Source organism: Aquarana catesbeiana, linkage group LG02 (assembly GCF_042186555.1).
Source record: "Aquarana catesbeiana isolate 2022-GZ linkage group LG02, ASM4218655v1, whole genome shotgun sequence".
Classification (NCBI taxonomy): Eukaryota; Metazoa; Chordata; class Amphibia; order Anura; family Ranidae; genus Aquarana; species Aquarana catesbeiana.
Window position 1 is genome coordinate 597,065,266 of NC_133325.1, and position 16,907 is coordinate 597,082,172.

General features: G+C 44.8%; 1 protein-coding gene across 15 annotated transcripts in view; it reads left to right on the forward strand.

Annotated features, from left to right (window-relative positions):
• Positions 1–16,907, forward strand: part of CASK (calcium/calmodulin dependent serine protein kinase) — a 508,902-nt gene that overhangs the window by 330,392 nt on the left and 161,603 nt on the right. For all 15 annotated transcript variants that reach the window (XM_073616292.1, XM_073616297.1, XM_073616294.1 and 12 more), the window contains one exon: positions 7,010–7,131. In XM_073616292.1, the coding sequence (XP_073472393.1) occupies positions 7,010–7,131 (122 nt within the window). The remainder of the gene's footprint in view (positions 1–7,009; positions 7,132–16,907) is intronic.

Below are 16,907 nucleotides of genomic sequence, written 5' to 3' on the forward strand. Positions count from 1 at the left end.
CATTGAAGGCATGCCATGAATGATAATTGTCACAGGTGCTTGTGCTCTCGACCAAAATGTTATGCCATCAAATGGCTGGTGTCACACATGTGCACCACTATGGCATCTGCAGAGCAAAGAGAAGCTAAGATGACAGCTTCATTGGCTTTAAAGGAGAGGATGGTTTTGTTCCACTTTAAGCAGTTGCAGAAACAGATATTTTTTTTTTACATTTTGGGATAAAAGTTTTCATGAATAAAAGCTGACCAGTGTAAGCACCCCTGTTGGTGTTAAATGGTTTATCTCAACCCTCCACTTTTGCTGGACAGCTTGGTCTTTTAAAGTTGGAAAAAAGCACTTACTGGCCTGATCAACAGGTAAATAATTTAAAAAAAAAAAAAAAAAAAAGCCTAAAAAGAAAAATAATGCAGCCACTGTGACGAAGATTGGTAAGCGGCAATGTATAAAAGTTTTGCAGTTTGGGCTTAAAAATGTTTTAAGGCGCCCAATGGGTGGAATTTACTTCAGCAAAATTTGCAGCAGTTGTGCATGGTGACTAATTTGCTTCTAGCTTTCAAGTTTAATGCTTCAGGCCGGGTTCAGACTGGTGCGGCACGACACTCGTTCTACTTTGGATCCCACTTTGCCCTGCGACTTGAAGTCAGAGTCGCGTCCGACTTCAATGAACGGGGATCCGACTTGGATCCCTGCCAATACCAGGCACTGTGTTTGGTATGAATCTTGAGGGGGGACTCTACGCCAAATTTTAAATAAAAAAACGGTATGGGTTCCCCCTCCAAGAGCATACCAGGTCCTTCGGTCTGGTATGGATTTTAAGGGGAATCCCCTACACTAAAAAACGGTGTGGGGGTCCCCCCAGAATCCATAACAGACCCTTATCCGTGCACGCAGGCCGGTCAGGAATGGGGGTGGGGAAGAGCGAGCACCCCCCCCTTCCTGAACCGTACCAGGCCGCATGCCCTCAACATGGGGGTGGGTGCTTTGGGGCAGGGGGCGCACTGCGGCCCCCCACCCCAAAGCACCATGTTAATGGGGACAAGGGCCTCCTCCCGACAACCCTGGCCGTTGGTTGTTGGGGTCTGCGGGGGAGGGCTTATCAGAATCCGGGAGCCCCTTTAATAAGGGGGCCCCAGATCCCGGCCCCCCACCCTATGTGAATGAGTATGGGATACATCATACCCCTACCCATTCACCTGGGGAAAAAAGTGTTGATAAAAAAAACACACTAGACAGGTTTTTAAAGTAATTTATTAAGCAGCTCCGGGTGTCTCTTCCGACTTGGGGGGTCTCTTCCGACTTCTCCGCTCTCTCTGGCCTCTTCTCCGCTCTCTCTGGCCTCTTCTCCGCTCTCTCTGGCCTCTTCTCCGCTCTCTCTGGCCTCTTCTCCGCTCTCTCTGGCCTCTTCTCCGCTCTCTCTGGCCTCTTCTCCCGCTCTCTCCGGCCTCTTCTCCCGCTCTCTCCGGCCTCTTCTCCCGCTCTCTCCGGCCTCTTCTCCCGCTCTCTCCGGCCTCTTCTCCCGCTCTCTCCGGCCTCTTCTCCCGCTCTCTCCGGCCTCTTCTCCCGCTCTCTCCGGCCTCTTCTCCCGCTCTCTCCGGCCTCTTCTCCCGCTCTCTCCGGCCTCTTCTCCCGCTCTCTCCGGCCTCTTCTCCCGCTCTCTCCGGCCTCTTCTCCCGCTCTCTCCGGCCTCTTCTCCCGCGCTCTCCGGCCTCTTCTCTCGCTCTCCGGCCTCTTCTCTCGCTCTCCGGCCTCTTCTCCCGCTCTCCGGCCTCTTCTCCCCCTCTCCGGTGTCTTCTGCCGGGCTCCTCCGTTATCTTCTGCTCTTTTTCCCGTTCTTTTGCTAGCGTTGGCCCGATCTTCTCCGTTGTTTTCTTTCCTCTGATCTTCTTCCAATGTTGACACAACGCTCTCTCCCGCTGTAATGCCATGTGCGCGGTGCTTAAAGACTTATATAGGCATGGGACGAGGTCACCTGGAGATGTCAGCCGGTAACCCGCCCCTTATGACGTCACTGACCCATCATGCCCCGGGTGGTGCCGTCATAAGGGGCGGGGTCACCTGTTGACATCACCCGGTGACCACGCCCCATGCTTATATAAGTCATTGCGCATGCGACATTACAGCGGGAGAGAGTGTCGTGTCAACATCGGAAGAAGACCGGAGGAAAGAAAACGACAGGAAAGGTTGGGCCAATGCTAGCAAACGAGCGGGCAGAAGATAGTGGAGGAGCCCGGGAGAAGAGGCCGGAGAGAGCGGAGAAGTCGGAAGAGACCCCCGGAGCTAATTACTTTACATACCTGTCTAGTGTGTTTTTTTTTTTTTTATTGACACTTTTTTTACCCCAGATGAATAAGTAGGGGTACAATCCAACTTCAATGATATTCAATGGGTTGAAGTAAGATCAAAGTCCGACTAAAGTAGTACAGGGAGCATTTTCAAAGTCGGACCAGTTAAGACGGCTCCAATAGCGAAACATTGATTTTCACACGTCATGCGACATGAGTTCCCAATGTTGGAGCGTTTGTCGCACCAGTGTGAACCCGGCCTCACTCAACAAGCTGACATTAGAAGTTGATTTTTTAGCACACACAGCTGCTCCAGGTTAGTGTACTCCAATTTTGATAAATGCCCGTAATTGTCTGAGGTAAGTGTCAAAGATAAAATGAAAAAAATTACATGTATGATGCAGTTTTTTACTAGTATTAACAAAGCCGCCCCCTGTAACTTTTAACCGGTTGATCCTGTCAGTAAGTCTGTTGTAAGGGATGCTTACAATGGTCTGATTTTAATCATTTGGTAAGACCTTTATCTAATAAAGGGAGAAAAACTGCTAGAATAGTGTAAGCTGGAGTTTTTAATGTTTTGAGGTTTTAATTTTGTTAGTCATCTGTATAAAGTCCATCCAAATCCACCAATCCATTGAACACCACTCTCTGGACTGTAGTGTTGTTTTCATTGCTCCTCCATAAACTGAGGAGCCACCCTAAGACTTCATGTTTTACTGGTTGGGTCACCAGGGGAAAATGGAAGGGAAAAAAAAACAGAAAACGAATGCAGCCACCAAGATTGTACAGTCCCATTGTAATGTGTATGGTGAGCTTAGGGGCCCAGTCACACCACTGCACTGTTGTAATGAGCATTGGTGCAATGTGGTGCCATTCATTCAGTAGCACCCCAAAGCAATTTCTAGGCATAACATGCTAACATCTGCTGTGCTTCACTGATGAAAATGCTGCACTCACATAGGACAAATAAACGTGGCTATATAATTGCTTGTCACTGCCTGCATCTTATAGGTATTTTTTAAAATTTTGCATATAGTTAGAATTTAACAACTACCAATAAGACCCCTTCCACACTGGGGCGGTTTGCAGGCGCTATTTTTAGCGCAACAGCCTCCGCTGTTTGTTCAGTGTGAAAGCCCGAGGGCTTTCACACTGAAGCGGTGCGCTGGCAGGAGAAGGAAAAATCTCCTGTCAGCCGCTTCTTTGGAGCGGTGAAGGAGCGGTGTATTCACAGCTCCTAAACCGCTCCTGCCCATTGAAATCAATGGGACAGCGCGGCTATACCGCGGTAATACCGCGGCTGTAGCCGCGCTATACGAGGGGTTTTAACCCTTTTTCGGCCGCCAGCGGGGGGTTAAAACCGCACCGCTAGCAGCCAATGTGAAAGGGGCCGTGATCTACCTTCCTCAGATCCAGTAGTCATTACATATCTATTTAACAGTAGTGCATTTTCAGCAGTGACATGCAAGTTATACCAATTTTGTATGTCCTGCTAGGCAGGTAGCTGCTTTTTATTTGATTTATTTTGATAGTGAATGTAAAGTGGGGCAAGTCATTTGCACAAAACTCAGTTTAAAGCCTTGTACACACGGTACGAATGTTGGACAACCGAGTGTCTGATATTTGTCAAAAGGGCGTGTGCCAGGATATGGTCTTGCATACGAATGGTACACAATTTTCGTGCCACAAACACGAACGTAGTGATGTACTATGAGGAATTTCAGCTCTTGATCATCACCCTTTGGGTCCCTTCTGCTAATTTCGTGTTTGGTGAGCATTGATTCCAAGCATGCGTGTTTGTACTTTCAACTTTTGTGTGACTATGGCAAAGATTTATGGCATTTTTAATTTTTTTACTAGTAACGGCGGTGATCTGCGATTTTTAGCGGTACTGTGACATTGGGATGGACAGATTGGACACTTTTGACACATTTTTGGGACCATTGACATTTATACAGCAATCAGTGCTATAAATGTGCTAAATCAGTGCACTGATTACTGTGTAAATGTCACTGGCAGGGAAGGGGTTAACACTAGGGGGTGATCAAGGGGTTAAATGTGTGTTCCCTAGGTGTGTTCTAACTGTGAGGGGATAGGATTTTCACAAATACACAGATCAGCCATAACTTTATGACCACTAACAGGTTAAGTGAATAATATTGATTATCTTGTTACAATGACATCTGAATGTGGGTGGGCTATATTAGGCAGCAAATGAACATGTCGTCTCTGAAGTTTGTGTTGATGGGGGGAAAAATGGCCATCGCCGTTTGTGGTTTATGGGGCTGTGTAGCCGCAGACTGGTCAGGGTGTCCGTGCTGACTTGTGTCCACAGCCAAAAGTGCCTACCATGTGCACATGAGCATCAGAACTGAACCACAGAGCAATGAAAAAAGGGTGGTCTGGTCTGATTAATCTTGTTTTCTTTTCATCGCGTGACTGGCCGGGTGTATATGCATCGCTTACCTGGGAAAAAGATGGCGCCATGATGCAGTATTGGAAAAAGGCAAGCCAGGGGAGACAGCGTGATGCTTTGAACAATGTTCTGCAGGGAAACCTTGGGTCCTCCCATTCATGTGAATATTACTTGACATGTTTTTGACCAAGTGGAACAAGTTTTCCCTGATGGCAGTGGCCTATTTTAGCAGGATGATGTGCCCTGCCAAACTGCAAAAATGGTTCAAGAATGGTTGGGGGAGCACACCAACGAGATTGAGATGTTGATTTGGCTTCCAAGTTCTCCAGCTGTCAATCCAATCAATCAACTGTGGGATGCACTGGAAAAACAAGTGAGATCCATGGAGGCCCCACCTTGCAGCTTACAGGACTGCCTCATGCACACTGGCCGCTTGCCCAGCTCTTTTGAATGCAATGTAAAAAAGTGCCTAAAGCTGCGTTTTGCAATTGTGTTTACCATTTGAGCTTTCATTTATTCAGTTGGCCAGAATATTAATTTATTCTGGCCATTGAAATTAATGAATGCTCAACTGCTAAATGCACTTCGCGTTTAGGCATGTCAGATGTTTTTTATTTCTGCCAAAACTCTTCTCCCCCGAACTTGCAAATGATGATTTTTTTTTTTCTGCCTCTAATTGCCTGTAAATGCCCATGTGTGTATAGAGCAGAAAAAGGTCAAACACCCTTAAAAGCGGCGTTTGTGATGCCCAATATGCACAAGGCCTTAAAGTAATGCTAAAGCTTAAAGCGATTGTAAAGGTTCAGCTTTTTTTTAAAAAACAAACACGTCATACTTACCTCCGCTGTGCAGTTGGTTATGCACAGAGTGGCCCCGATCCACAGTGCTCCTGGCTCCTCCTCTTCTCGAGTGCCCCATCAGAGAAGTGCTCTCCTTCGTAGACATCTGTGGGGGCACGCTCCTGTGTCCTACTGCTGCATCTGTTGACACAGACAGCAGTACTCGGCTCTGCCCCCCACCCCCACCCCCCAGGGCCCGCGGCATTGGATTTGATTGACAGCAGCGGGAGCCAATGGCAGTGCTGCTATCAATCTATCCAATCAGGACACGAGACACCGGCCGCAGCTGGCGTGCTCGTTCCCGTTGGCCAACTTTCGGGGGTCGGGTTAGTATAAGGGATGCTTGGGGGCACTGCTGCAGTAAAGGTTTTTCACCTTAATGCATAGAATGCGTTAAAGTGAAAAGCAGCGAGGGTTTACAACCCCTTTAATTGTTTTTTTTTTTTTTTAATTTATTAACATAAATGAGTGTTCCGCATACCTGCTATGTGCAAGGATGTTGGCACAGAGCAGCCCCTTCCTCCTGGGGTTTCCCACTGGTGCTGTCCACTCCTTCTGTTCTCCAAGTGCCCCCTATACAAGGCGTGTGCTGATGGGGCACCCATGGGGGCATGAACCCAAGCCAGGTTGTGTGTGTCCATAGACACACAATGCAGCTTGCCCATACCCCTCCTCATGGAATTTGACTGACAGCAGCAGAAGCCAGAGGTTCCCAGTGAAGCCTGTGAATTCAGGAACAGAACAGAACACTGCAAGTGGGCACAGCGCTGGATTGAGAAAGGACTTGGATAAGTGTAAGGGGGGGGTTGCGCACAGAGAATGCAGTGAGGTAAAAATAATTAGGAATCGCTTTTAAGGATCTGCTACTGATGGCTTGGTACCAGATATTACAGCATACTTTAAGAGTCTAGCATGCCTTGACAAATGAGGGTGGTTTTGGTGGCCTACTTAATAGGTGGGTGGTCATAAAGTTATGGCTGATCAGTGTATACTTCAAGTGTGTATTAACTGCTTGCCTTCCCTTTCTAGCATTCCTTGCACACTTTTATAACAGTTTTACATATAGGAATCCCTCTCTTATATACCATATCAGTTTTACAGTTCAAGTGGTTGTGTGTCTTTGTAAAACTTGATTTTGTTTTTCTAAAATTAAAAAGGTTTGATGCCAATTTGGTTTTTACATCTTTTCATTTTGCATGTCATCCTAAATAGCTTCTTACAAATTAGTATTTATTTATCTTTTTCCTGTTTTCAAGTTATCTTTTATTTTTTTATTTTTGTTTACTGCTATTCTTTTGTTTCTTAATGTCTGTGAATGTTGCATTACCTTTTCAGGTAATGGCTTTCATTTATCATAGCTAGTGAATTGTTTTTATTGTCCAAAGGTCATTTTGCCATAAAGCTTTGCCTCCTAGCTTTTTTTTTTTTTTTTTTTTTTTTTTTTTTTTTTATTCTCCCATGTTTGCTTTTAGGAGCAGTGTCACAAGTACTGGACAGCCTGGAGGAGATCCATGCGCTCACAGACTGCAGTGAGAAAGATCTCGACTTTCTGCACAGTGTTTTTCAGGATCAGCACTTGCACACGCTACTAGATGTAAGTTTTATTTTTTTTTCATTACATGCTCTTTTGACCTTGTTGCCTAATCATATTGTGTACCAGTTTGATTTGTCTCCATCAATATTGATGTTCCAAAAATCACAATTGTTGCAATTGGTCATGAAGTTTAAAATATATTGTAATTATGTAACTTATTAGCTGTGGAAAGAAACACCCAAAGAATTTCTGAAAATGAATCCCATTTTCATTTGGCGCACTGTTATGATTTTGTGTTTGTCTGTGAGACTTAGATCCCTGTGCTTTGTATAACGATTTTATTAGTTGAGCAGAGCAGTGGAAGTAGATTTTTTTTTTTTTTTTTTTTTTTTTTTTTTTTGCATCACTGTGAGTTGCTGAATGTCATTTTGATTTACTGTGTTATGAAAAAAGAATATGCTGTTTTCAAAAGCAGTATATACTAACACTCCCTGAATTGCTAAAATAGTTTGTTGAAATTGGTCTTCATTATGAACCATCAGTTTAAGTCATCTGTCGCCTGCCAGCAGCTGCAAAGTGCTGAACCCTTGCTGTCTGTGGGCAAGCAGTGCCGATTCCGGTTTTTCATCAGACAAAAGCTGGATATGTAGACTATAAAATTTTTGTCGTACGTGAACTCAACGTCCGATTTTTGTTTAATTAGTATGATTTTTGGACGAAAAAAATTGTAAGAGCAAGGCTACACATGCTCAGAGATGAAAGAATACATACAAAACTATTCAACACATGACGTCACTTCTGAAGTAGTATTCTGTTGTATGAGAATTTTTGTATGGCGAGTAACCTCTTCACTTTCGACAGCAGTTGCAGTTCATTAGTCCCATTGAAAATTACCAGGCAGCCCCATTAAAGTGACTGGCTGAGTTTGACAGGAAGTGCTGCCTGCCACTTTGACATGACATGTTACTTTCCTTTCTATGGTGCCTGCCCCCCCCCCAGCTATATTGTAAGCTTGGGGGGGGGGGGGGGAGTTTAAAATCGTGGCTCATCCACCTGTTTTTAACACCCCCACTCAACCATCTGTGTGATGGAGGACTTTAGGGCTTTAAAGCTAAAGTATCTTTCTCATTTCTTTGAAACTTTAAGTTAATAATTGGGCATGCATACTTGCAAATCTGTGTAACCACTTGCATTGCCCATATTTCATATTGTCCATATATCATCTTGCCTAGTTGAATCATCAGCATTAGTTGGAGGGAACAAAGGCGTTAAAGTAATTGTAAGCGATCACCTTGTAAAACATCCCATTCAGATTAAAATAGAAATGAAAGGCAAAACATTTTTGTATATATTACAATTTTGTATTTAAAATTATAAATACCTTTTTCCCTTTATTTGTAAGTGATTGCATTCCTTCTGTTCTCAGCTGCATAAGAGCTGGGGGGAGGAGAAGTAGCAGCACACTGAGCTTCCCAGTGACAGGCTGTGCAGCAGGGGCATGTCAGGACAAGTATGATCATTGGAGGAGAGTACACGGAGTTCCCCGCATGGCATCTGTTAGTATCCCACAGACTTGCAACCGATTTATCATACTGTTGCATTTTTCATAATAAATGTGTTGTATCTCTCTGCGCTCGTTTTGTCGCATTTTGCAAAAGTCCGCCAGATTTGCCATGGAGTATCTGTTCAGATAATTGAAGGATTCCACATTAGCTGGCTATGGATGGATTGAAGTTCAGCCAGTTCAGTGTGGACTAGATGAATTTAGATTGTGTGTGACCATCCTCATTCGTCAGAAGTCTGTTGTTCGACTTCTGTCAGACAACATGGTAAACTTTTGTCGATCAGTGGCTGTAGTCACTGATCAGTTTATTCTACACTACAGAAGTTTCTATGCTTCCTTGGGTTTACTGTAAAGAATCTTAAAAAAAAGTTTAACTGGAGCAGACTGGTTTTCTGTTGCTTTTTGATAAGAAAAATGCTGTGTAAGCTATTTAAGAAAAGCAAGGCTGCAGAAGTTTCTGGTATCCAGGAGTACAAGCTACCTACCTGGGCCAAAGACAATGAGTGGGGGCCTCTTGCTAAGGATTTGCATAGTATGCATGGGTGAATGGGCTGATAACATTTCAGATCATATTGTAGATTTTAGCCTTGAGGAGTTTGATTTAAGTAAAGCTGAGAAGGATAGTGTCCACAGTGGGTTTGTACTTCCTTCATGCTCTTTATACTGATTCACAAAGGAGTCAGAGGCAGAAATTGAGGTATTAAAAGACCAACTAGCAGTTGCTTCAGAATGTTCACATTCAACTGCTAGTCAGGCTGATGATTTGCAAGAGTGGTGTACAGCCCTCACGACCAATCCAATAAATTCCTTAAATAGAAAGGCCGTAAACCTGTTAGTAAAGCCAAGGTACATGCCATTGTCACATCCCACAACTGGGATTCTGAGGATGTGCTCCCCGAAAATGATAGTGAGGATGAGGAGATGTATATCTGTTAGTCTTGTATACCTATATTTGTAATAGTTTATATGTTCAACATTTTTGTTTAGTAAAAGCACATTAATACACTAGAGGTTTCTATGCTTCCTTGCTTTATTGCAAAGTGACCTTAACCACTTGCTGACCAGCCGCCGCAGTTGTACTTGTACAGAATTGCACGGCTGAGCGAAATGACGTTAAGTAACGTCGTTTTGCACTGTGGCCACTAGGGGCGCGCTCGCCCACGGAGCCAATGCGACTGCTCGGGGCACATGGAGAACCGGGATCTGTGTGTGTGTAAACACAGAGTTTCCGGTTCTCTGAGGGGAGAAGTGACAGATCGTCTGTTCATACAGAGTATGAACAGCGATCTATCTCTTCCCCTACACAGTCCCCTCCCTCCTTCAGTTAGAACACACACTAGGGAACAATGCATTTTTATAGCCCTGATCGCTGTAAAAATGCCAATGGTCCCAAAAATGTGTCTAAATTGTCTGACGTGTCCGCCATGATGTCGCAGTCCTGATAAAAATCGCAGATCGCCATCATTACTAGTAAAAAAAAAAATAATAATAATAAAAATGCCATAAAACTATCCCCTATTTTGTAGATGCTATAACTTTTGCGCAAACCAAACAATCTACGCTTATTGCGTTTTTTTTTTTTTCCAAAAATATGTAGAAGAATACATATCGGCCTAAACTGAGGAAAAAAATTGTTTTTTTTTATATATTTTGGGGAATATTTATTATAGCAAAAAATAAAAATATTGCGTTTCTTTTTTTTTTCAAAATTGATGCTCTTTTTTTGTTTATAGCGCAAAAAATAAAAACTACAGAGGTCATCAGATACCACCAAAAGAAAGCTCTATTTGTGGGCATAAAAGGACGTCAATTTTGTTTGGGTGCATTGTCGCATGACCGTGCAATTGTTAAAGTGACGCAGTGCCGAATCGCAAAAAGTGCTCAGGTCAGGAAGGGGGTAAAATCTTCCCGGGCTAAAGCAGTTAAAAGACGCAAAACAAGTTCTACTGTCAGAATACAATGTCCCGACGGGGATTCCTTCATTCACCTCGTTTCTGTAAATGGAGGAATCTATTGTGTGTTTTTTTTTTTTCTCTCTGTTTAACCCACTAGCTGAATGAATAGACAAACCATCTATGGTCAACTTAACTTCCTAATTTTGTGGGAGACGAGTGTGTTCATTTTCTCACAAACTAGTTCACAACACTTGTGACAAATGTGCGAAAACGGACAGACTGCAGAAGTGGTGTGGTTTGAGGGTGGGGGTCCTCTTGCAACCATGTAACACAATACACCCTAAAAACATGGTGCAAAAGATTGTTAGCTGGTAGCGAGCGCTGAAGCATCCAGAGGTGGGGGAGCATTAGAGGTAATATAGTTTTACTGTTCAAATATACAAAATAGGTTTTGGTTCAATTCAGCTTTAGGCTATAGCCAATACAGTATGCACTTTTTTTTATAAACTGACTGAGAAAAGTTTTTCTTTGGTTATTAAAGTGGACCTTCAGTCATTTTTTCAACTTTTCATCTATTAAATCTTCTGCCCTTGTTGTTTTAACTTTGGATAGTAAAACTGTCTGGCTGTTTTTTACCTGTATGATGGCGCGTGACGGTGCACCATTTCGCATTGGTTCACCATGGCACACGTGCGTTCGCAAGAGTGCCACTGTGCTCGGCAGTTGTTTCTTTGGTGGGCCATGGCGCATATGCATTCGTAAGAGCACCGCTGGACTTAGCAGTTTGTTTGTTGGTCACGGTGCACGAGGCTTCACCTCACATGCGTAGTAGCCTTTATCTGGGCGTACGAAGATTTGAGTCCTATGCGAATACAGCCACACCCGTTCGCCGGGACCGCTCACGTGCATGCACAGAACTTTATTGGCATATTATTCAAGCTGTATATGCCAAGCATGCAGTGCTTCCAGAAGGCAGCTGTGGGACACAGAGCAGACTCTGAACAGGCACTTGCAGCGGTTCATTTCTCCTTACCCGGGTCACGTGAATCCACCAAGTGTTGCTTGGCAGGCTAAACGTGCTTAGCAGGATTGTTGCATAGGGGCTTGGTGAGCCCTATTAAAGGGTCTCCCTTCTGAGGTGTTTTAATACTACACCCAAGTACACTTTTTGTGGCTAGTAAATCTCTTTAAAAAAGAGGAGTGGGACTAACACTACAGGGAAGGGCACACCTATGTCGTCAGTAGTCCCTGATGAACCTAGGTATATCCCTAGTGTTGTATCCCCTGAAGGACAAGAGGCTTCTGGGCAATCTGAGCCTCTGCGCCTATCTAGTATTGTGCCTACAGTCAACGCTGCTGCTTCACCCTTTATCACCAAGGATGAACTGTCCTCAGCCCTAGCCGGGTTAGAGCATAGGATTGCCTCCATCCCACAGGGTGGCAAGAAGCGTGACAGATACCCCTCCCTGAAGCCTCCTAGTTTGGAGCGGGAATGGGTTGAGGCTGGGGAAGAACTAAAAGCTCAGGATTCTGTGGAGGGCCTGGCGGATGAGTCTGCTTCCGAGCAATCTGGACAAGAAGATATCCAGTTGATGTCTGCCTCTCAGTCGCAGAGGCTTTTCATCCTGACTCTGACCGAAATGGTTTCGTTCTGCCTTTAAGTTGCCTCTTGCTGAGGTGACTGAGCCCCCGTGGTCCTCTTGGGATCCATGAGGCCTCTTCAGGCCCCACAGGCTTTCCCCCTACACCCCCTGCTGGAACAGGTGGTGTATGCTGATTGGGAACATCCTGACAGGATTTTGTCCTCTTAAGAAGTTTTCCCTTTTTATAGTCCATGGATGAAAAGTTTGTTAAAAAAGGGGAGCATGCCAGCCGTAGATCAAGCAGCTTCTTCCTTAAACAAGAACTTAACTTGTCCGGTAGATAACGCACAGGGCTGAAATGTTATCAGCCCATTCACCCTGTTGACAAGAAATTGGAGTCATTATTAAAGGCTTCCTTTTCTTTGGCCAGTTCAGCTATTCAGCCAGCTGTTGCAGCAATTGGTATCTGCCAGTCCATAAAGGATCAGGTCAAACGGCCTGATAGGCCTAACCAGGAGGATGAACTGCCTAAAAATAAGACATATTCCTTGAGCACTGTTTTGCTGTTGACGCCTTAAAATGAATCAATACAGCAGGTTTCTCGTTTGGCTCTCTTGTCTGTATACATGCGCAGACTTTTGTGGCTTAAGAACTAGTCAGCCGAGCTTCCTTGAGAAAAATTATTGGCAGGTTTCCCCTTTCATGGGGAACGTTTATTTGGTGATCATTTGGACAAATATATCCAAAAGATTTCTGGAGGGAAGAGTTCTCTACTTCCTGTGAAGAAAGGCGTTCTTGTTTAAAACTTCAGGAACTGCTTCCTCAAATGTCTCAGCGCCAAGGCAGTTCCGCTGCCAAAAGGGCGCTAGGACCAGGGGCAAGCTGCAAGACCAGGGCCAGAAAAAGTTCTGGGTCCAAAATACTTCTAAACCCTGCACCAAGCCCTCCTTTTGAGGATACATCCCCACTCTATCTGGTGGGGGGGAAGGCTGCTGCACTTTGTGGACATTTGGAGATTAACAATTCAGGACGATTGGGTCACCTCAATTATTCCGTGGTTACAAGCTGGAGTTGCGGTGGGTTCCCCCTCAGAGGTTTTTAAGATCCAGTGTTCCCTTGGATCCTCCAAAAAGACTTTTTGCTTCAGGCAGTACATCATTTAGTGCATCAAGGAGAGATTGTACAGGTTCCTATATCCGAAAGAGCAAACCTGTTTTTCGGTTTAAAAACCAAACGGGGTCAAAAGGCCCATTTTTGGACCTAAGATCCCTGAACCGGTATCTACTAATCCAGTCCTTTCGGATGGAGTCTGTCCGCTCAGTTGTAGCCTCACTCCAGATGGAAAACTTTTTAACCTCCATTGATATAAAGAACGCGTATTTACACGTACCTATCTTTCAGCCTCTTCAGAGTTTCCTGTGATTTTCAGTAGAGGAACGTCAATTTCTGTTTGTGGCTCTACCCTTCGGGCTTGCTACAATTACCTGGGTGTTCACAAAGGTCCTGGCACCAGTGCTGTGTCTATTAAGGGCCCAAGGGATCCTGATGCTTGGGTATCTGGACAACCTCCTGCTCAGAGATCACTCATTACAGGCTCTAGAGCAGAGCCTAACATGCACAGTGCGGTATTTGAAAAGCTTAGGCTGGATTAGAAATACCGAAAAATCAGCCTTCAAACCAACTTAAGGTCTAAAGTATTTGTATGATCCTAGATACGATCCAAGCAAGAGTATTCTTGCCACCCACAAGGATCTATGCCCTGAAGAATCAGGTGCGTCAGATAAGGGGCACCAGACAACCCTCCATTCGGCTCTGCATGAATCTTCTAGGGAGGATGGTATCCTCCTTCGAGACAGTACCCTATGTCCAGTTCCATTCCAGGCTTCTACAACAAGACATCTTCTTGGCTTGGAACAGGAGAGGACAAGCCCTGGATTATCCAATGTTCTTATCTCTTCGGGCACGCTTAAGCCTAAACAGGTGGTTGCAGGATCAGAACCTGCGAAAGGGAAGATCCTTCCTCTCAGTAACTTGGAGAGTACTGGCTACAGATGCCAGTCTCAGGCTGGGGAGCAACCCTATAGGAGCTCACAACTCAGGGGAAATGGTCAAGGACAGAACAGATCCTGCCCATCAACGTCCTGGAATTACAGACAGTAAGACTGGCCCTACGGTCCTGGACGGTGGGGCTTCAGGACTACCCTATCAGGGTTCATTCCAACAATGCCACTGCATTGGCCTATATAAATCACCAAGGCGTTACCAGGAGTCGTTCAGCTCTGAAGGAGGTGAACCACATACTAGCCTGGGCAGAGGGACATGTGCCGAATCTATCGGCAGTCCATATCTATCGGGAGTAGAGAACTGGAAGGCAGATTATCTCAGCCGCCAGCAGATCTGCCCGGGGAAAGGGTCCCTACACCCAGGGGTGTTCTAGGAAATTTGCCAACCTTGGGGATGGCCAGAGGTCAACCTACTGGCATCCAGGTTCAACAACAAGCTGCAGCAGTTTGTGCCCTGAACAAGAGATCCTCTGGCAATCAAGAGCATATGCTCTGGTACTTCCATGGAGCCAGTACTCCCTGGTTTATGCTTTCCCTCTGATCGCTCTCCTTTCACATTTGTTGCGCAGGATTCGGAGAGAGAGTTCCAGTCATTCTGGTGGCACCAGCCTTGCCCAGAAGGCCCTGGTTCCCAGAGATTGTGAGACTGACAATAGACGGGCCACGGACGATTCCACGGCTCCCCGATCTACTGTCTCAAGGTCCTATAGTCCACCCTAATTTACAGTCTCTAAATTTGACGGCATGGCTATTGAAGCCAGGGTTTTAAAGGACCGTGGCATCTCGGGACCAGTGGTGTCTACCCTAGTGAATGCTAGAAAGGCTGTCACCAGGAAGATCTACCATACGGTCTGGAAGACTTATATTGCTTGGTGTGAACCCAGGAAATGGCATCCTCGGAAATATGTGATTGGGAGAATTCTCTTTTCTACAGTCAGCTGTGGAAATCAAATTGGCTTTGAGTACAATCAGAGGTCAAGTTTTGGCCCTATCAGTATTCTTCCAAAGGCCTTTAGCCCCCCATTCACTGGTCTGAACCTTTATGCAGGGGGCAACACGCTTGCTTCCCCCCATTAGGTCACCTATGTGTCCTTGGAACTTGAACTTGGTGCTGTCTGTGTTATAGAAACAACCATTTGAACCTATCAAGGAAGTTCCATTAGACTTGCTGTCACGCAAGCTAGCCTTTCTGAGTCAATTGGTCATTCAGGCCTATGGTCTGAAACGTAAAGCTTCTCCCTTTAGGGTGAGAGCTCATTCTACCAGGGGTGTAGGAACCTCATGGGCTTTTCGCCATCAGGTATCTGTGGCTCAGATTTGTAAGGCTGTGATCTGGTCTTCAGTGCATACGTTCACAAAATGTTATCAAGTGTATGTTCGAGCAGCCGAGGATTTGGCTTTCGGCCGCAGTGTACTGCGGGCTGCCGTATAAGGTCTGATGGCTATTGTTTGGCAGGGTGTCTCCCTCCCCTCAAGGCTATTGCTCTGGGACGTCCCAGCTGGTAATAAATATTAGCCTGACTGTGTCCCATGATGTATGAAAAAGAAAATAGGATTTTTTTCGTCATACTTACCTGTAAAATCCTTTTTCTTTGAGTACATCATGGGACACAGACGTCCCTCCCCTCTTTTTGAGGATTTAGTGCTTACTAAAAAACTGAAGTACTTCCTGTATGGGAGGGGTTATATAGGGGATCACTTCCTGTCTAAAGACCTTTGGTCTACCAGTGTCACCTTTGAGATGAAGTATAACCCAACAGGTAAGGAATATAAGCCCAACTCTGTGTCCCATGATGTACTCAAAGAAAAGGATTTTACAGGTAAGTATGACGAAAAAATCCTATTTTTATTTCTGCCAGTAAATGCCTTATACAGCCCACTTTCTCTTTCTTGTCTGGTAAAAAGCCTAGGCTTATAACATCATGCACAGCTCTCTCTCACTATCGTGAGAGTTTGCCAGGGAGGGGCGGGTGAGTCATAAGAGGGCCAATGAGAGCTGCAGAGCTGGAGGTTTGCCTCCTTTGTGTCTGTGTAAATCCAGGAAGTGAACAGGCAGCAGCTTCAGCTGCCCACAGTTAAAATGGTTGCAGCCAAACTCAGTGGAGCGAGATTTCTGCAGCATATTTGGCAAGTACAGAATCACAGTATATATAAAATAATATGCAGAGTGGTTGGAGGGAAGCTTCAGAATGGCAAAGATGTTTTTATTACATATATGAGCAGACTGCAGTTCTTTAAGTCTAACTACAGTAGGGAAAAATAATTATTTGAGCCCCTGCAGATTTTGTACATTTGCCCATGTACAAAGAAATTCAGGGTCTATAATATTTATCATAGGTGTATTTTAAATGATAGAAACAGAATATCAACCAAAAAGCAAGAAAAAACAGGATTCAAATGTTATAAATTATGAGTTGCACTTCAGTGAGTAAAATAAGTATTTATTTAATCCCCAAGCAGAACAGTACTTGGTGGAGAAACCCTTGGCAAGAACAGAGGTTAGACGTTTCTTGTAGTTGGTTACCAGGTTTGCACACATCTCATGAGGGATTTTGGTCCATTTTTCTTTACAGATCTTCTCTAAATCCCTAAGGTTTCTTGGCTGTCGCTTGGCAACTCGGAAGTTTCAGCTCCCTCTATACGTTTTCTATAGGATTAAGGTCTGGAGACTGAATAGGCCACTCCATGACCTTAATGTGCTTCGTCTTGAGCCACTCTTTTGTTGCCTTGG